Source organism: Oncorhynchus gorbuscha, unplaced genomic scaffold (genome assembly GCF_021184085.1).
Source record: "Oncorhynchus gorbuscha isolate QuinsamMale2020 ecotype Even-year unplaced genomic scaffold, OgorEven_v1.0 Un_scaffold_1009, whole genome shotgun sequence".
NCBI classification, from domain to species: Eukaryota; Metazoa; Chordata; class Actinopteri; order Salmoniformes; family Salmonidae; genus Oncorhynchus; species Oncorhynchus gorbuscha.
Window position 1 is genome coordinate 185647 of NW_025745923.1, and position 21531 is coordinate 207177.

At 43.0% G+C, this 21531-nt stretch overlaps 1 protein-coding gene and 1 long non-coding RNA gene across 2 annotated transcripts; both read right to left on the reverse strand.

Moving 5' to 3' along the window:
* Positions 1 to 8549: 8549 nt before the first annotated feature.
* LOC124020968 lies at positions 8550 to 8998 on the reverse strand. The gene is made up of 3 exons (XR_006836171.1): positions 8957 to 8998; positions 8753 to 8833; positions 8550 to 8662 (listed from the first exon to the last, which is right to left on the reverse strand). It is a non-coding gene; the product is annotated as an uncharacterized LOC124020968 (long non-coding RNA).
* A 1711-nt stretch (positions 8999 to 10709) lies between these two features.
* LOC124020972 lies at positions 10710 to 17247 on the reverse strand. The gene is made up of 6 exons (XM_046336285.1): positions 17018 to 17247; positions 16566 to 16919; positions 13295 to 13507; positions 12075 to 12401; positions 11204 to 11419; positions 10710 to 11059 (listed from the first exon to the last, which is right to left on the reverse strand). Exons 1-6 carry the CDS (start codon positions 17070 to 17072, stop codon positions 10710 to 10712), a joined length of 1515 nt encoding a protein of 504 aa, XP_046192241.1. The 5' UTR covers positions 17073 to 17247.
* Positions 17248 to 21531: the final 4284 nt, after the last annotated feature.

The following is a 21531-nucleotide window of genomic DNA, read 5'->3' on the forward strand; positions in this document are numbered from 1 at the left end:
ACCACTGGCGCCCTGTGCTCTTCACAGATGAAAGCAGGTTCACACTGAGCACATGTGACGGACGTGACAGTCTGGAGACGCCGTGGAGAACGTTCTGCTGCCTGCAACATCCTCCAGCATGACCGGTTTGGCAGTGGGTCAGTCATGGTGTGGGGTGGCATTTCTTTGGGGGGCCGCACAGCCCTCCATGTGCTCGCCAGAGGTAGCCTGACTGCCATTAGGTACCGATATGAGATCCTCAGACCCCTTGTGAGACCATATGCTGGTGTGGTTGGCCCTGGGTTCCTCCTAATGCAAGACAATGCTAGACCTCATGTGGCTGGAGTGTGTCAGCAGTTCCTGCAAGAGGAAGGCATTGATGCTATGGACTGGCCCGCCCGTTCCCAGACCTGAATCCAATTGAGCACATCTGGGACATCATGTATCGCTCCATCCACCAACGCCACGTTGCACCACAGACTGTCCAGGAGTTGGCGGATGCTTTAGTCCAGGTCTGGGAGGAGATCCCTCGGGAGACCATCCGCCACCTCATCAGGAGCATGCCCAGGTGTTGTAGGGAGGTCATACAGGCACGTGGAGGCCACACACACTACTGAGCCTAATTTTGACTTGTATTAAGGACATTACATCAAAGTTGGATCAGCCTGTAGTGTGGTTTTCCACTTTGATTTTGAGTGTGACTCCAAATCCAGACTTCCATGGGTTGATAAATTTGATTTCCATTGATCATTTTTGTGTGATTTTGTTGTCAGCACATTCAACGATGTAAAGACAAAAGTAGTTAATTAGAATATTTCATTCATTCAGATCTAGGATGTGTTATTTTAGTGTTCCATTTATTTTTTTGAGCAGTGTATATACAGTTGAAGTTGGAAGTTTACATACACCTTAGCCAAATACATTTAAACTCAGTTTTTCACAATTCCTGACATTTAATCGTAGTAAAAAAGCTCTGTCTTAGATCAGTTAGGATCACCACTTCATTTTAAGAATGTGAAATGTCAGAATAATAGTAGAGAATAATTTACTTCAGTTTTTATCTCTTTCATCACATTACCAGTGGGTCAGTATTTGGTAGCATTGCCTTTAAATTGTTTAACTTGGTCAAACATTTTGGGTAGCCTTCCACAAACTTCCCACAATAAGTTGGGTGAATTTTGGCCCATTCCTCCTGAGAGAACTGGTGTAACTGATTCAGGTTGGTAGGCCTCCTTGCTCACACACGCTTTTTCAGTTCTGCCCACACATTTTCGATTGGATTGAGGTCAGAGCTTTGTGATGGCCACTTCAATACCTTGACTTTGTTGTCCTTAAGCCATTTTGCCATCTTGTTTGGGTTGCATCCATGTGTTTTTGTATACGTGTTTGTTTTGGGCTTTGTCCGTGTGTCTTTCAAGGCATGTTGTATATTTTGAGTGGAGTGTTAAACCCCCCCTCCATTACGGATTCCTCTGCCTGTCTCCAATCATTCCTACAACTGACAATTACAGTGGATAGCCTCAGTATCACATGGGATGACGCTGGAGAGACGAAGCAGGTACGGGGAGTCAAACATTTAATGTAGAACGAGACAGTAACAGCGTCAGCCAATTAGTAATACAGACAAAAAATAATTATTTCAGCAGCGGGGAACAGAGCAAGGGAACTGTCAAATATAGAGGTAATAACTAGGTGATAAGTGAGTCCAATTTCACTGATGCGCGTGATGAGGGAAAGCAGGTGTGCGTAATGGATGTTAGGAGTGCATGATGCAGGGCAGCCTGGCGCCCTCAAGCGCCATGGGGGGAGAGTAGGAGCAGATGTGACAGGTGTGTGTAGTGGTGGAGTTGAGGGCCATAAATGAAATACGGCTGTCCAAAATATAGCAGGCCAATGAGGAGAATGATGACACCTGTGAGGTTGTGTTGACATTAAGGCCAACACTAAATACCCCTTCCACAGCATCAGGTTGGTGCATCAATGTACGATGGAACACATCATTTTACAATAGTAGTAAATCATTTTACATTGATACTACTGTCTAACCCTAACCTTTCCTCCTAAGACTTCAAGTTCTCACATTGGACCTTAGTGGGGAAGCTGACGCTGTATAGCTGTGTGATGACAAATCAAGGCTAGATATAGTTTCAGCTGTGTTGGATGGCATGTTGATACTAGCATTACCTAGCATGTGGTGGTCTTACTATAGTTTCAGCTGTGTTGGATGGCATGTTGATACTAGCATTACCTAGCATGTGGTGGGATTACTATAGTTTCAGCTGTGTTGGATGGCATGTTGATACTAGCATTACCTAGCATGTGGTGGTCTTACTATAGTTTCAGCTGTGTTGGATGGGATGTTGATACTAGCATTACCTAGAATGTGGTGGTCTTACTATAGTTTCTGCTGTGTTGGATGGCATGTTGATACTAGCATTACCTAGCATGTGGTGGTCTTACTATAGTTTCAGCTGTGTTGGATGGCATGTTGATACTAGCATTACCTAGCATGTGGTGGTCTTACTGTAGTTTCAGCTGTGTTGGATGGCATGTTGATACTAGCATTACCTAGCATGTGGTGGTCTTACTATAGTTTCAGCTGTGTTGGATGGCATGTTGATACTAGCATTACCTAGCATGTGGTGGTCTTACTATAGTTTCAGCTGTGTTGGATGGCATGTTGATACTAGCATTACCTAGCATGTGGTGGTCTTACTATAGTTTCTGCTGTGTTGGATGGGATGTTAATACTAGCATTACCTAGCATGTGGTGGTCTTATTATAGTTTCAGCTGTGTTGGATGGGATGTTGATACTAGCATTACCTAGCATGTGGTGGTCTTACTATAGTTTCTGCTGTGTTGGATGGCATGTTGATACTAGCATTACTTAGCATGTGGTGGTCTTACTATAGTTTCAGCTGTGTTGGATGGCATGTTGATACTAGCATTACCTAGCATGTGGTGGTCTTACTATAGTTTCTGCTGTGTTGGATGGGATGTTAATACTAGCATTACCTAGCATGTGGTGGTCTTATTATAGTTTCAGCTGTGTTGGATGGGATGTTGATACTAGCATTACCTAGCATGTGGTGGTCTTACTATAGTTTCTGCTGTGTTGGATGGGATGTTAATACTAGCATTACCTAGCATGTGGTGGTCTTACTATAGTTTCAGCTGTGTTGGATGGGATGTTGATACTAGCATTACCTAGCATGTGGTGGTCTTATTATAGTTTCAGCTGTGTTGGATGGCATGTTGATACTAGCATTACCTAGTATGTGGTGGTCTTACTTAACACCCACATGGCGATCAGTGTTGGTGATCACACGTTCTATGTATCTTGTGGAAATGTCTGTTGTAGTTTACTTGAGACACTTACAGTATATGCAGGCGTATTCTAGTAATGTACAGGGTCTATTTCTCTTGATATCAGGCCATAATTTATTCTTCTGTCATGGCTTACCGGTATATACCGTTAAACATTAGCCTTCAGCTCAGGTAGACTATGCTGTAGGTCTAGGGTGATTATGTAACGGTTGTCGTAGGTGGAAGAAGGTGAAGAGGACCAAGATGCAGCGTGGTACGTGTTCATGGTAAATTTAATAAAGAAACTGAACACAAGAACAACAAAAAACAACAAAGTGGAACAAATGAAACAGTTCTGTCTGGTGCAGACACACAAAGACAGATGGTTCTCAAAAATGGACAACGGTAACCAGCTGCCTCTGATTGGGAACCATACCAGGCCTAAACATAGAAAAACAGCACCTAGACATACAACATAGAATACCCACCCACATTACACCCGGAACAAACTAAAAATAGAAACATACAAACAATCTATGGTCAGGGTGTGACAGTCCACTCCCCCAAAGTTGTGGACTCCGGCCGCAAAACCGAAACCTAGGGTGGGTCTGGGTGGGCATCTGTTTGCCTCAGACCTCGGACTGAGGACACTTGCAGCGGGCCCCAAATAGACAGGAGACTCCGGCAGCGCCAGACAGGCGGGAGTCTCTGGAAGCACCGGACAGGAGCGCTGGACAGGAGGGAGGCTCTGGAAGCGCTGGACAGGAGGGAGGCTCTGGAAGCGCTGGACAGGAGGGAGGCTCTGGACAGGAAGCGCTGGACAGGAGGGAGGCTCTGGAAGCGCTGGACAGGAGCGCTGGACAGGAGGGGCTCTGGAGCGCTGGACAGGAGGGAGGCTCTGGAAGCGCTGGACAGGAGGGAGGCTCTGGAAGCGCTGGACAGGAGGGAGGGAGCACCTGGACCTGGAGGGAAGAGACGGAGAGACAGTCTGGTGTGTGGGGCTGCCACAGGAGGCCTGGAGCGTGGAGGAGGCACCGGATGGACCGGACCGTGGAGGTGCACTGGAGGTCTCGAGCACCGAGCCTGCACAACCTGTCCTGGCTGGATACTCCCCGTAGCCCGGCATGTGCGGCGGGGTGGAACAGACCGCACTGGGCCGTGCTGGCGAACCGGGGACACCGTGCGTAGGGCTGGTGCCATATATCCCGGGCTGATGAGACGCACTGGAGACCAGATGCGCTGAGCGGCTTCATAGCACCTGGCTCGATGCCCACTCTAGCCCGGCCGATACTAGGAGCTGCGATGAAGCGCACCGGGCTATGCCTGCGCACCGGGGACATCGTGCAGCTCACAGTATAACACGGTGCCTGCCCGGTCCACCTCTAGCCACGGTAAGCACGGGGAGTTGGCTCAGGTCTCCTACCTGACTTAGCCACACTCCCCATGTGCACCCCCCCAATAAATGTTTGGGGCTGCCTCTCGGGCTTCCTTGCCAGCCGTGTTCCCGCAAAGCGCTGGCTCCCTTTACCTGCTGCCTCCTCTCCTGAATGCCTCCACCTGTTCCCATGGGAGGCGATCCCTTCCTGTTTTTTTTTTCATCAATTTACAAACAATACCCCATACTGACAAAGCAAAAACAGGTTGTTAGGAATTGTGGCAAATGTATTAAAAAAAACGGAAATATCACGCTAACATGATTATTCAGGTTCTTATTCATTACTTTGTTGAGAAAACTTTGGCAGCGATTACAGCCTCAAGTCATCTTGGGTATGACACTATAAGCTAGGCACACCTGTATTTGGGGAGTTTCTTCTCTGCAGATCCCCTCAAGCTGTGTCAGGTTGAATGGGGAGCATTGCTGGGCAGCTGTCTCTCCAGAGTTGTTTGATCGGGTTCAAGTCCGGGCTCTGGCTGGGCCACTCAAGGACATTCAGAGACTTGTCTTGAAGCCACTCCTGTGTTGTCTTGGCTGTGTGCTTACAGTCTTTGACCTGTTGGAAGGTGAACCTTCGCCCCAGTCTGATGTCCTCAGCCCCCCGCAGAGCAGGTTTTCATCAAGGTTCTCTGTGTACTTTGCTCCGTTTGTCTTTGCCTCGATCCTTCCTAAACTCCCAGTCCCTGCGGCTGAAAAACATCCCACAGCATGATGCTGCCACCACCATGCTTCACCGTAGGGATGGTGCCAGTTTTCCTCCAGACGTGACGCTTGGCATTCAAGGCCAAAGAGTTCAATCTTGGTTTAATCAGACCAGAGAATCTTTTTTTCTCATGGTCTGAGAGACCTTTAGGTGCCTTTTGGCAAACTCCAAGAGGGCTGTCATGTGCCTTTTACTGAGGAGTGGCTTCTGTCTGGACACTCAACCATAAAGGCCTGATTGGTGGAGTGCTGCAGAGATGGTTGTCCTACTGGAAGGTTCTCCCATCTCCACAGAGGAACTCTGGAGCTCTGTCAGTGACCATCAGGTTCTTGGTCACCTCCCTGAGATGCTCCCCGATTACTCAGTTTGGCCGGGCAGCCAACTCTAGGAAAAGTCTTGATGGTTCCAAACTTCTTCCATTTCAGAATGATGGGATACCAGTGTGTTCTTCGGGACCTTCAATGCTGCAGAAATGTTTTGGTACCATTCCCCAGATCTGTGCCTCAACACAATCTTTCTCTGAGCTCTATGGACAATTCCTTCGACTCGTGACTTGGATTTTGCTCTGACATACACTGTCAACTGTGTGATCATATATAGACAGATGTGTGTCTTTCCAAATCATGTCCAATCAATTGAATTCACCACAGGTGTCACAACATCCACCGTCGGCTCCTCTCCCTGTTTGGGCGGCGGCGTTCGGCGGTCGACATCACTGATCTTCTAGCCATCGCAGCTCCATTTTTAATTGTTCCATGTGTTTTGTCTTGTTTCCCCGCACACCTGGTTTACATTCCCTAATCACACTACATATATATTCCCTCTGTTCCCCCCCATGTCTTTGTGTGGAATTATTTTGTTACGTGTTTTGTGTGATGCGCCAGGCTGGTTTGTTTAAGTTTAATTGTTAATTGTTAAACATTTGCATCATTGTGACTGTTGTTGCGCTTTTCACTTTTGCCATTGGCTGGAGGTTTTTTGAAGCAGTTGCGTCCGTCTGTTGTTGCTTCTGCCAATTAAAGTGTGTGCCTTACAACTCTCTGCTCTCCTGCACCTGACCTCTATACCAGTAGAGCACAACCTGACAACAGGTGGACTCCAATCAAGTTCTATAAACATCTCAAGGATGATCAATGGAAACAGGAACTGAGCTCAATTTCAAGTCCGATAGCAAAGGGCCTGAACAGTTATGTAAATAAGGTATTTCTGTATTTGTTTTTATAAATGAGAAAACATTTTGCTTTGTGAATATGGGGTATTGTGTCTAGATTGATGAGGGAAATAATCTATTTCATCCATTTTAGAATGAGTCTCCAATGTAACAAAATTTGGAAAAAGTCCAGAGGTCTGAATACACTGTAAATGGTTAAATATATTTCTCTGTGGTGTTTTCTTTCTGAAACTAAGTGGAGCCAGTTCATTAAAAAAAACCTGAGTGCCTGTCTCAGCTGATGCATCAGCTAAGATTGCACCAAGAGGCTAGTATCATTTACACTGTCACGGTCGTCATAAACAGGAGACCAAGGCGCAGCGTGGTAAGCGTACATAACTCTTTAATGAAAGAGAGAACACTGAACAAAACTATACAAAACAACAAAACGAACCGTGAAGCTATATGGCTAGTGCAAAACAGGCAACTAAACATAGAATAACAACTCACAAAATATCAGAGGAATATGGCTGCCTAAATATGGTCCCCAATCAGAGACAACAATAAACAGCTGCCTCTGATTGAGAACCAATCTAGGCAACCCTAGACATATAAACTCCTAGACTAGAAAAACCCCAAGACATACAAAAACCCCTAGACAATACAAAAACTAAACAAACCACCCTTGTCACACCCTGACCTAACCAAAATAATAAAGAAAACAAAGATAACTAAGGTCAAGGCGTGACATACCTTATTTGGCAGTCTATTTAGGATGACCAGGTCTGCTCACTCATCCTGCTGCCACTTGCTGCTATTATGAGCTGGCTTTTAGCTCCTCCCACCACCCCAGCCTCCACCTGTTAGGTTCTGTGTTCCTGCTGGGGGATTGCTATAGTTTACTGCTACCCCGAAGGAGCAGAGCTAATGAATAGTTCAACATATTTCGACGTGAAATGTAATCAAATCTGGAAATGGCAAAATCTTATGAAGCACAATCTATTCCATTTATCATCTTATATTGATCATCTATACACATACTGTATTGATCAGACTGTATTGCACATATTGTATTGATCATCTATACACATACTGTATTGATCATCTATATACATACTGTATTGATCATCTATACACATACTGTATTGATCATCTATACACATACTGTATTGATCATCTATATACATACTGTATTGATCATCTATGATCATCTATACACATACTGTATTGATAAATAATACATACCAGCTGTATTGATCATCGATATACATACTGTATTGATCATCGATATACATACTGTGTTCTCCTAAAGATAAATAATCTAAATTCCAGCATTCACTCAAATGTTAAAGGTCATTGTCTGGAAAACCTAATAATAATAATAATAATAATATATGCCATTTAGCAGACGCTTTTATCCAAAGCGACTTACAGTCAGATAAGAAAGCATAATGATAGTAAGAGAATAACATTGTGAGGCCTAGCTTTGGTTTCATGCTGTTGCTCTTCAGTCCAGGTTCTGTGGTGGTTCTCTTCAGTCCAGGTTCTGTGGTGGTTCTCTTCAGTCCAGGTTCTGTGGTGGTTCTCTTCAGTCCAGGTTCTGTGGTGGTTCTCTTCAGTCCAGGTTCTGTGGTGGTTCTCTTCAGTCCAGGTTCTATTGTGGTTCTCTTCAGTCCAGGTTCTGTGGTGGTTCTCTTCAGTCCAGGTTCTGTTGTGGTTCTCTTCAGTCCAGGTTCTGTTGTGGTTCTCTTCAGTCCAGGTTCTGTGGTGGTTCTCTTCAGTCCAGGTTCTGTGGTGGTTCTCTTCAGTCCAGGTTCTGTGGTGGTTCTCTTCAGTCCAGATTATGTTGTGGTTCTCTTCAGTCCAGGTTCTGTTGTGGTTCTCTTCAGTCCAGGTTCTGTGGTGGTTCTCATCAGTCCAGGTTCTGTGGTGGTTCTCTTCAGTCCATGTTCTGTGGTGGTTCTCTTCAGTCCAGGTTCTGTGGTGGTTCTCTTCAGTCCAGGTTCTGTGGTGGTTCTCTGAAGTTTTCATAATCGGAGGGCCAAGTGTCTATTTGAGGGGCTGTGTCACTGGGGAGTCCCTCACATTCTGAAAGAAGACACATTGAATGAGCACTTTACAAACCCCTCCCTCTAACACTTTTACAGACATAGACACACACACACTAAACACACTTACTGCCAGGGTGTCATACTCTGGTGACCTGGTCTTCATGTTCAGAGCTGTGTACGTCTCACTGTTAGGATCAGGATGGACACTCTGTGGAGAGAGAGAGACACAGAAATACAATACTGTATAAAACACACATACATAAATGTATTTGCTTCCTGTCTGTTTCTGCTGTATTGGTATTGAAATAACTTTGGTTGTTGACAATATTACCTGTCTGTCTGCTGTGTCATCACTTCCTCCTGTGTGTCTCCTGTAATGAGGGACAGAGTGAGTTCTGCTCTCTACTGACCTCCAGTGGAAGTTGATATGTTACTAATACAGTAGATGTAAATGGCTGGCTCACCTCTTCATATAGCAGTAGATGGTGAGTAGAAGAGCTCCAGCAGTCAGGACAGCCCCCACCCCCACCACAGGAACCCAGGAAAACACTGCTGCAGGGTCATGAGTTTATAAATGCATGATGTCAGAATGAAATCTGTAAAATTACAGAGCACCAAAAATGGACAGAATGTGTCATACTTACATATAACATTAATATGGACAGGGATAGTCTCTCTCCCTATAATGTTCAGAGCCTCACAGTAGTATCCCTCTCTGTCCTCAGAGCTGACCTTATGGATGCTGTAACTCTGTCCTGATGCTTTTGGTGAGGTTACGTTCTTCTTGTACCAGGTGTATTTGTCCACAGGTGGGTTGGCATCACTGCTGCAGGTCAGAGTCACTGAACTGCCCTCCACTATTTCACCAGAGGGACTGACTGACACTGAGGTGTTCTTTGGTTTATCTGATGGAAAAATGTGTCACAATACTTTCCTTTTGAGGTCAGAATATATGTCTGTAAAATCACAATTCAAGTAAAATAGAGTCGAAATTGGAGATTATATGCAATACTTACACAAAACATTTACAGGAACAAGCTTTGATATTTTGGCTCCAACTTCATTCTCAGCCTCACAGTAATATTCTCCTCTGCCCTCAGAGCTGATGTTATGGATGGTGTATCTCTGTCCAGAATGTCTCATTGACATTTTCTTGTATATTACCTTGTACCAGGTGTATTTGTCCACAGGTGGGTTGGCATCACTGCTGCAGGTCAGAGTCACTGAACTGCCCTCCACTATTTCACCAGAGGGACTGACTGACACTGAGGTGTTGCTTTGGCCATCTGGTAAAGATGAGGACATAAAAGGTAAGAATACACATAGTATAATGCAAGAATGTGTACTCTTACCTTGCTTGTGGGGGGCCAAATAAAACCACCCGCAAGCTAAATTTGGCCTGCAGACCACCAGTTGTGGAAATCTGGTCTATGTCATGGAAAAAGCAGGTGTTCTTAATGTTTTGTATAATCAGTGTGTAGTTCTAGAATTATATCCCACATACTCACATCTGACAGTGAGAGTCTCTTCAGCAGAGGGGAGATCCTCCTGGCCGTTTACAGCACAGGAGTATCTGCCGGCATCCTCACTGCTGACTGGGTCTAGGATCAGGTACTTAGTCTTGTGTCTGAACAGACGATGTCCGTTCTTGTACCAGATGTAAGAGGGGTTGTCCTGCAGAAAGCATATGGACTCACAGAACAGACAAAGCCCCTTTCCCTCTGTGATGTTGGTTGGATCCTTAATCCGCACCTGAAGACCTGGATTAGAAAACCTCATTAAAACCCTGAATCACCTGATCTATTACAATAAACAAAGACTTTCCTACACAGAAGGTTCCTATTGTATCAATGTAAAAAAAAAGACAACACCCACAGCTGCATTGTCACTGTGGCAGGAACAGGGTTAAACAGTTCTGTTAACTCTCCCAAAATCCCCATGTTTTCCAGAATATTACCAGAATCAGAAGGAATTAATGATCCAACCAGGATTTCTGGAATTTGGGGAAAGTTCCCAAAGTGTTGAATCACCAGGCAGGAGTCACATTCACCTGAAGGTTGTGAGTGCAGTGTTACCTGTGACAGTCAGAGTTGTTCCAGGAAACTGTGTCCCCATCTTGATGTCTGTGTGTTGAAGATGAACTTGTACTCAGCAGAGTCCTCCTCTCTCAGATCTGTGATTCTCAGGGTGGAGTGACCTCTCTCCTTCTCTCCAACATACTCCACACGACCTGCATACCCTGGGTCTGTGGTTAGGTCCTCAGGGATCAACTCATCCCTCCAGCTGGAACTTTGTTTAGAACTAAACCAGAGTGTTGATGTGATCGTATCATAACCACTGTCATACGTGGAGGATATATCCACTGATGACCCCTTCAAGGCACAGACTCCCTGATGGGGGTAGGTCACACTCCAACACTTCTGACCACGGACACCTTAAACAATAACATGACAATATAGTGTTTTCTGTATTCTTTTCTCAGATCTTTCTGTGTGATGAGTGTTTCAGATGTGTAATTCAACAACATGAATGAATATAGCCTAATGAGGAGGAATAGTGTAGTGGAATCTACACTCACACACTGCAGGAGAGTGGAGATTCTCATGGCCTTTTACAGCACAGGAGAAGCTGTCTTCAGTGTTATGGTAGTCTGAGTCCTGGCTGGAGGTGTCCTCCTTTACTTTGTGTCCGTTCTTGTACCAGATGTAGGTGGGGTTGTCAGTCAGAGTACACGTGCCACAGTTCAGGGTCACCCATCTTGAAAACAGTGAAGTTGTCATCTTTACCTGAAGATCTGGAGAGAAATACAACACACGACATACTGTTTGAATTTACTGAGTTCTCTTCTGAAGAAATGATGCAAGCCAGTCCTATTACAGTCTGTACAGACTATCATCCTGACCCTTATACTGAATAAACACAAATCAAGACATGTGTTGAACTAACCTACAATAACTAGACTATTAATTTTGTTTGAATTCAAATGACGTTAGTCTGTAGATTGATAATGCACATTTGGTCTAGTATTTAACACAGTATGTATTACCTGTGACAGACAGAGTAACTCTGTGTCATACTGCCCTCTCGGATCTGAATAAACTATTTTAGAGACAATAATGACAGTCATTCTCTCTCTCGGATCTCTGTTTCAACTACACTGAACAAAACTATAAATACAACATGTAAAGTGTTGGTTTCATGTTTCATGAGCTGAAATAATAAATCCCAGAAATGTTCCATATGAACAAAAAGCGTATTTGTCTCATGCAGCGTGACACATCTATGTAACATGTGTAACATGCACATTACATGTTGCATTTTTGTTCAGAATGTCCTCTTATGTGAAATAGTACATTTGGTATTTTTCCATCACATACCACTATTATGTCTGTATGACTGCCCTTAATAAGGTCATTACACTAATAGATGTGAGATGTGTGACAGATTACCTGTGACAGTCAGGGAGACAGGTGAGCCAGAAAACTGATCTCCGGATGTTATCAATCTGAATCTGTACCGAGCAGAGTCACTCAATCTCAGGTCTGTGATTCTCAGGGTACAGTCACTCTTCTTATCCCCAAGGTACTCTATATGACCCTCATACCCTGGTGCTGAGCTCAGATCTTCAGCCTCCATACCAGACCATTTAGTAAACCAGAAAGCTTGTTTGATCTCATGATTACTGGGATATGTGTAAGAGCAGGATATGTCCACTGTTGACCCCTTCAAGGCACAGATACTCTGATGGGTGTAAGTCACACTCCAACACTTCTGACCTGAAAGACAAGAAGACAATATAATCCCTTTATATTACCAATACACTTATTTTGTTATGTTCACCTGCAAGAAAACCAAAAGTCACTCAAACAGAAGGGGGAAATACCAAAGAGTCACTAAAAAAGACCAAAATGAGACCGGTTTCTAGGAAAGGTTGTGAAAGACACTCATGGGGGTGTCCATTGAAAGTTGACTAGCAACAACAACTGGAACCAGAGACATGAGCACCCACAATATTTTAAGATAAGAAAAATAAGAAAAAAGTAAAAACCTACACCAAACTTGAAGACAGGAAACAAACCAAAAAGTGGAGAAAAACAAAAGCAGGGAAGATAAAGAATTGTTTTTCCAGAAATCAGTAAATCAAGTAAAGGTGTTGACTCTCCACATTTCTTAAACTTCATCATTTAAATATCATCTGGGCCAACAAAGGTGAAATACCTTCCCACGAACCAGATGGACAAGCGAGCACATGTGTAACACGTACTGACTAACGAGGTGATCCCATCTCGAAAAAATTAACTCAAAGAAGTCCACACTGTTGATTAAGTAGGAACACGAGTTTTCACCAGTTAAAATCATATGCTGTGAAAGTAACAAGGATGTGACTAGTCCCTCAGCTTTGTAGGTTTTTTTTTTCAATTTTTTCATTGTTTAAAAAAGTAGTGCAATGGTGTACAAGCACAACAACATAATGAAATGTATTTGGTAGAAGTAAATTCATCCATTGGCTCTATTTTCATGAATTTGATTATATATCTAGAAGCCCATTCAACACTGCGTGGCAAAGCATATGGAACTACAGCAGAAGTGAACGTCACATTCACAGAAAATTAAATGATGATCGTCTGACAACCTGAAACAAATGTTGTATGTAAAAGTCCACACTTACACTCTGCAGGAGAGAGGAGATCCTCATGGCCTTTTACAGCACAGGAGTAACTGTCTGCATCACTAAAGGAGTCTGAGTACAGTCTGGAAGTGTCCTCCTTTACTTTATGTCCGTTCTTGTACCAGATGTAGGTGGGGTTGTCAGTCAGAGTACAGGTGGTGATACAGGTCAGTGTCTTATCCTGATGTCCACCAGTCACCTTCACCTGAAGACCTGGAGAAAAAACAATATCACTATAAATCCCTTTATCACTGACTTATCACTCTAATACAAAGATGGAAGAAATCCTATGTTATATGTTAAACACAGACAGAACTTTTCCTATATTGAAACTGTACCTGTAACAGACAGAGTGACTCCAGGTTTCCTATATAGAATGTAACTGTACCTGTAACAGACAGAGTGACTCCAGGTTTGCCAGTATATAGAATGTAACTGTACCTGTAACAGACAGAGTGAGGTTTCCAGGTTTGTAACAGACAGTAGGTTTATAGAATGTAACTGTACCTGTAACAGACAGTATATAGAATGTAACTGTACCTGTAACAGAGTGACTCCAGGTTTGCCAGTATATAGAATGTAACTGTTTGCCAGTGACTCCAGGTTTGCCAGTATATAGAATGTAACTGTACCTGTAACAGACAGAGTGACTCCAGGTTTGCCAGTATATAGAATGTAACTGTACCTGTAACAGACAGAGTGACTCCAGGTTTGCCAGTATATAGAATGTAACTGTACCTGTAACAGACAGAGTGACTCCAGGTTTGCCAGTATATAGAATGTAACTGTACCTGTAACAGACAGAGTGACTCCAGGTTTGCCAGTATATAGAATGTAACTGTACCTGTAACAGACAGAGTGACTCCAGGTTTGCCAGTATAGAATAGTACCTGTAACAGATGTAACTGTACCTGTAACAGAGTGACAGGTTTGCCAGTATATAGAATGTAACTGTACCTGTAACAGACAGGTTTGCCAGTATATAGAATGTAACTGTACCTGTAACAGACAGAGTGACTCCAGGTTTGCCAGTATATAGAATGTAACTGTACCTGTAACAGACAGAGTGACTCCAGGTTTGCCAGTATATAGAATGTAACTGTACCTGTAACAGACAGAGTGACTCCAGGTTTGCCAGTATATAGAATGTAACTGTACCTGTAACAGACAGAGTGACTCCAGGTTTGCCAGTATATAGAATGTAACTGTACCTGTAACAGACAGAGTGACTCCAGGTTTGCCAGTATATAGAATGTAACTGTACCTGTAACAGACAGAGTGACTCCAGGTTTGCCAGTATATAGAAATGTAACAGACAGAGTGACTCCAGGTTTGCCAGTATATAGAATGTAACTGTACCTGTAACAGACAGAGTGACTCCAGGTTTGCCAGTATATAGAATGTAACTGTACCTGTAACAGACAGAGTGACTCCAGGTTTGCCAGTATATAGAATGTAACTGTACCTGTAACAGACAGAGTGACTCCAGGTTTGCCAGACAGAATGTAACTGACCTGTAACAGACAGGACTCCAGGTTTGCCAGTATATAGAATGTAACTGTACCTGTAACAGACAGAGTGACTCCAGGTTTGCAGTATATAGAATGTAACTGTACCTGTAGACAGAGTGACTCCAACAGTATATAGAATGTAACTGTACCTGTAACAGACAGAGTGACTCCAGGTTTGCCAGTATATAGAATGTAACTGTACCTGTAACAGACAGAGTGACTCCAGGTTTGCCAGTATATAGAATGTAACTGTACCTGTAACAGACAGAGTGACTCCAGGTTTGCCAGTATATAGAATGTAACTGTACCTGTAACAGACAGAGTGACTCCAGGTTTGCCAGTATATAGAATGTAACTGTACCTGTAACAGACAGAGTGACTCCAGGTTTGCCAGTATATAGAATGTAACTGTACCTGTAACAGACAGAGTGACTCCAGGTTTGCCAGTATATAGAATGTAACTGTACCTGTAACAGACAGGTTTGAGTGACTGACCAGGTTTGCCAGTATATAGAATGTAACTGTACCTGTAACAGACTCCACAGTATATAGAATGTGACTAACAGACAGGTTTGCCAGTATATAGAATGTAACTGTACCTGTAACAGACAGAGTGACTCCAGGTTTGCCAGTATATAGAATGTAACTGTACCTGTAACAGACAGAGTGACTCCAGGTTTGCCAGTATATAGAATGTAACTGTACCTGTAACAACAGTGACAGAGTGACTCCAGGTTTGCCAGTATATAGAATGTAACTGTACCTGTAACAGACAGTAGTGACTCCAGGTTTGCCAGTATATAGAATGTAACTGTACCTGTAACAGACAGAGTGACTCCAGGTTTGCCAGTATATAGAATGTAACTGTACCTGTAACAGACAGAGTGACTCCAGGTTTGCCAGTATATAGAATGTAACTGTACCTGTAACAGACAGAGTGACTCCAGGTTTGCGTATATAGAATGTAACTGTACCTGTAACAGACAGAGTGACTCCAGGTTTGCCAGTATATAGAATGTAACTGTAGTAACAGACAGAGTGACAGGTTTGCCAGTATATAGAAGTAACTGTACCTGTTGACTCCAGGTTTGCCAGTATATAGAATGTAACTGTACCTGTAACAGACAGAGTGACTCCAGGTTTGCCAGTATATATGTAAATGTACTCCACTGTAACTGTACCTGTAACAGACAGAGTGACTCCAGGTTTGCCAGTATATAGAATGTAACTGTACCTGTAACAGACAGAGTGACTCCAGGTTTGCCAGTATATAGAATGTAACTGTACCTGTAACAGACAGAGTGACTCCAGGTTTGCCAGTATATAGAATGTAACTGTACCTGTAACAGACAGAGTGACTCCAGGTTTGCCAGTATAGGTTTAGAATGTAACTGTACCTGTAACAGACAGAGTGACAGGTTTGCCAGGTAACTTTGCCAGTATCCAGGTTTGCCAGTAATGTAACTGTACCTGTAACAGACAGAGTGACTCCAGGTTTGCAGTATATAGAATGTATACCTGTAACAGACAGAAGGTTTGTAACTGTACCTGTAACAGACAGAGTGACTCCAGGTTTGCCAGTATATAGAATGTAACTGTACCTGTAACAGACAGAGTGACTCCAGGTTTGCCAGTATATAGAATGTAACTGTACCTGTAACAGACAGAGTGACTCCAGGTTTGCCAGTATATAGAATGTAACTGTACCTGTAACAGACAGAGTGACTCCAGGTTTGCCAGTATATAGAATGTAACTGTACCTGTAACAGACAGAGTGACTCCAGGTTTGCCAGTATATCTCCACTTCCCAGTTTCTGATCTGTAAATCTGAACATGTAGGTTTAGCTGAGTCACTCTCTGACTCAGGTCTGTGATTGTCAGGATGTGACCATTCTCTTTATCCTCACGGTACGTCACACGTCCTTTGTAGTCTGGGTCATCCTTCAGACTAACATAATTCTCCTCAGCATCATATTTAGTGAACCAGAAGGTTGTTGTGACTTTATGACCACTGGGATATGTGTAAGAGGAGGACAGCTCTACTGTTGACCCCTTCAAGGTACAGATACTCTGAGTGGTGTAAGTAACACTCCAGCCATCCTGACCCAGTACCACTGAAACACAATCACACAACACAATGGTATCAGAATTAAGCAAATGACACTGATGCCTGTAGATTGAAAAACATGTCAAGCTATGAATGAGACCATACCTGCTACAGACCAGAGAAAGACCACCAACACACTTCCTGCTGTTCTCAAGGCCATTGTTGCATCTCCCACCCTGCAGTCTTAGAAACATAAACAACAACTCTCTCTATAGCTGGTGAATAACTCCACCTGATACATTGAAGTAGAAACTGTAAATGGGGTCCAGGGCCTCATTACTGAAAATGAACCAGGCTCATATTGTGTTGTGTTGTATTGTGCTATATGGTTGTCTATGTGAATACTGTCTGTCTGTAAGTCTATTCCACTATGTATGTAATGTGTGTGATGTGTTGCATGTCTGTCTACATCTGTCTATTTAAGATGACGTGTCGTATGATGCAAAAATAATTTCCTCATGAATTCAATAAAGTCATCATGATCATCCCCATCAACAACAACCACTTATTCAACAGGTCTGTATTACTGTAAACACATATTTATACATTGATTGTTGTGAAGCTGTTTTATTCTCAGATCCACAATTATAGAAGGATAAATGTTCAATCCTCTACGGTCCGTCAAACAGTACAGCAGCCTAAAGACTGACCACCAGGTTCAATGATAACTCCTATCCTCAAGCTGTGAGGATAAACAGCAAGTGACACACACACACACAGAGCATCTGTAGTGAAGGCCCGTAAGGCCCATTGAGTCTGTATCAAAGTCAAAAGAGCTGGTTGTTATGGATGTAGAAAAGTTAAAACACACATCCTACACAGTATATAGGTCAAACTAACTGTGGCAGGGAGGCCTAGTGGTTAGAGTGTTGGACTAGTAACCGAAAGGTTGCCACTGGATTGGCTCCTCATGAGGTTCTAACAGGTAGACCAATGAGGACGATCAATTCTCCCTTCCCACAGAACAAGCTGACACTGATGGGCTGTGACGATGACATGGTAAGTTATCGTACAGCTCTAGACAATGTTCTGAATGCTATTTTCCCCAGGGTGAAAGCGGCTCTACCCCAGCCTCTGGTGGGGATCCTGCAAAAACTGCAACCAGGTGACTGAGTGGTGGTGAAAGACCTGAGACGAAAGCATTGGAACCAGCAGAGGTTGGCTCGACCATACCAGGTGATGCTGATTACCCCCACTGCTGTTTGCGTAGCTGATAGGTCTACTTGGATCCATGCCTGCCACTGCAGGAAGGTGCCATACTGCCCACCAGACCCTGAGGATGGAGGACCAGGCTACGGGATACTCCTTTCTCATTTATAAAGTCTCACTTTGTGAACTGTTCCTAATATCTCTGGTTTGTTATGTCGAATAGGGGGGTGGATCTTTGCTATAAAATATCTCAGTAGCCATTATGTTGTCACTCTCAATGGTTCATGAGAAATGATGAATCGTTGAAAGTCATTGCAAAGATCTTATTATTAAAGATTTAGTTTAAGTATAACTCTGACTGGTGTGATAAGTTTGTCTCTCCTTATTTGATAGTAAAGAAATGAACCACCACACCTTCTTTAGACTAGTTGTGCAACGCTTCTCGTTGGTGGAAGGAGAGGAGGACCAAAATGCAGCGTGGTAAATGTCCGTCATGTTTTAATAGAACAAACTGAACACTACACAAAATAATAACAAAGGGAAAACGGAAACAGTTCTGCCAGGTGAACAGAAACAAAACAGAAATTAAACACTCACAACCAAATGGGGAAAACAGGCTACCTAAGTATGATTCTCAATCAGAGACAACAAACGACACTTGCCTCTGATTGAGAACCATACTAGGCCAAACACATAGAAATATAACATAGAAAAAAGAACATAGACTACCCACCCCAACTCACGCCCTGACCAACCTAACACAAAGACATAAGAAAGGACTAAGGTCAGAACGTGACAAGTTGAGTATCTGGAGCATCAGCATTTGTGGGGTCGATTATGTGTTATTCTTATCTCTTGCTTTTGGGGGTATTTTCTTAAAACTGCATTGTTGGTTAAGGGCTTTAAAGTAAGAATTTCACTGTAAGGTCTAAAACTACACCTGTTGTATTCAGTGTAATGTGACAAATAAAATGTTAAATTTGATTTGATTTAATACTACTCCTAAACACAACCCACCATCACTGTGGCTCATGTTAATACTACTCCTAAACACAACCCACCATCACTGTGTCTCATGTTAATACTACTCCTAAACACAACCCACCATCACTGTGGCTCATGTTAATACTACTCCTAAACACAACCCACCATCACTGTACTCCTAAACACAACCCACCTCATGTTAATACTCCTACTCCTAAACACATGTTAATACTACTCCTAAACACCACCATCACTGTGTCTCATGTTAATACTACTCCTAAACACAACCCACCATCACTGTGTCTCATGTTAATACTACTCCTAAACACAACCCACCATCACTGTGTCTCATGTTAATACTACTCCTAAACACAACCCACCATCACTGTGTCTCATGTTAATACTACTCCTAAACACAACCCACCATCACTGTGTCTCATGTTAATACTACTCCTAAACACAACCCACCATCACTGTGTCTCATGTTAATACTACTCCTAAACACAACCCACCATCACTGTGTCTCATGTTAATACTACTCCTAAACACAACCCACCATCACTGTGTCTCATGTTAATACTACTCCTAAACACAACCCACCATCACTGTGTCTCATGTTAATACTACTCCTAAACACAACCCACCATCACTGTGTCTCATGTTAACTCCTAAACTACTCCTAAACACAACCCACCATCACTGTGTCTCATGTTAATACTACTCCTAAACACAACCCACCATCACTGTGTCTCATGTTAATACTACTCCTAAACACAACCCACCATCACTGTGTCTCATGTTAATACTACTCCTAAACACAACCCACCATCACTGTGTCTCATGTTAATACTACTCCTAAACACAACCCACCATCACTGTGTCTCATGTTAATACTACTCCTAAACACAACCCACCATCACTGTGTCTCATGTTAATACTACTCCTAAACACAACCCACCATCACTGTGTCTCATGTTAATACTACTCCTAAACACAACCCACCATCACTGTGTCTCATGTTAATACTACCTCCTAAACACAACCCACCATCACTGTGTCTCATGTTAATACTACTCCTAAACACAACCCACCATCACTGTGTCTCATGTTAATACTACTCCTAAACACAACCCACCATCACTGTGTCTCATGTTAATACTACTAAACACAACCCTAAACACAACCCACCATGTTAATCACTGTGTCTCATGTTAATACTACTCCTAAACACAACCCACCATCACTGTCTCATGTTAAACACAACCCACCATCACTGTCTCATGTTAAACACAACCCACCATCACTGTGTCTCATGTTAATACTACTCACTGTCCTAAACACAACCCACCATCACTGTCTCATGTTAATACTACTCCTAAACACAACCCACCATCACTGTCTCATGTTAATACTACTCCTAAACACAACCCACCATCACTGTGTCTCATGTTAATACTACTCCTAAACACAACCCACCATCACTGTCTCATGTTAATACTACTCCTAAACACAACCCACCATCACTGTCTCATGTTAATACTACTCCTAAACACAACCCACCATCATTGTCTCATGTAAATACTAAACTACTCCTAAACACAACCCACCATCACTGTGTCTCATGTTAATACTACTCCTAAACACAACCCACCATCACTGTGTCTCATGTTAATACTACTCCTAAACACAACCCACCATCACTGTCTCATGTTAATACTACTCCTAAACACAACCCACCATCACTGTCTCATATTACCACTACTCCTAAACACAACCCACCATCACTGTCTCATGTTAATACTACTCCTAAACACAACCCACCATCACTGTCTCATATTACCACTACTCCTAAACACAACCCACCATCACTGTGTCTCATGTTAATACTACTCCTAAACACAACCCACCATCACTGTCTCATGTTAATACTACTCCTAAACACAACCCACCATCACTGTCTCATATTACCACTACTCCTAAACACAACCCACCATCACTGTCTCATGTTAATACTACTCCTAAACACAACCCACCATCACTGTCTCATATTACCACTACTCCTAAACACAAGCCACCATCACTGTCTCATGTTAATACTACTCCTAAACACAACCCACCATCACTGTCTCAACCTAAACACAACCCACCATCACTGTCTCATGTTAATACTACTCCTAAACACAACCCACCATCACTGTCTCATGTTAATACTACCCCTAAACACAACCCACCATCACTGTCTCATGTTAATACTACTCCTAAACACAACCCACCATCACTGTGTCTCATGTTAATACTACTCCTAAACACAACCCACCATCACTGTGTCTCATGTTAATACTACTCCTAAACACAACCCACCATCACTGTGTCTCATGTTAATACTACTCCTAAACACAACCCACCATCACTGTGTCTCATGTTAATACTACTCCTAAACACAACCCACCATCACTGTGTCTCATGTTAATACTACTCCTAAACAC

Bases quoted from the DNA above. Each gene is read 5' to 3' on its own strand.
- LOC124020972 (XM_046336285.1), bottom strand. From the start codon at position 17,072: ATGGCCTTGAGAACAGCAGGAAGTGTGTTGGTGGTCTTTCTCTGGTCT. The intron at 13,508-16,565 runs GTACAGTTACAT...TTTTTTCTCCAG, and splicing joins AGTCACTCTGTCTGTTACAG to GTCTTCAGGTGAAGGTGACT. The intron at 11,060-11,203 runs GTGAGTGTAGAT...TTATTGTTTAAG, and splicing joins TCTCCACTCTCCTGCAGTGT to GTGTCCGTGGTCAGAAGTGT.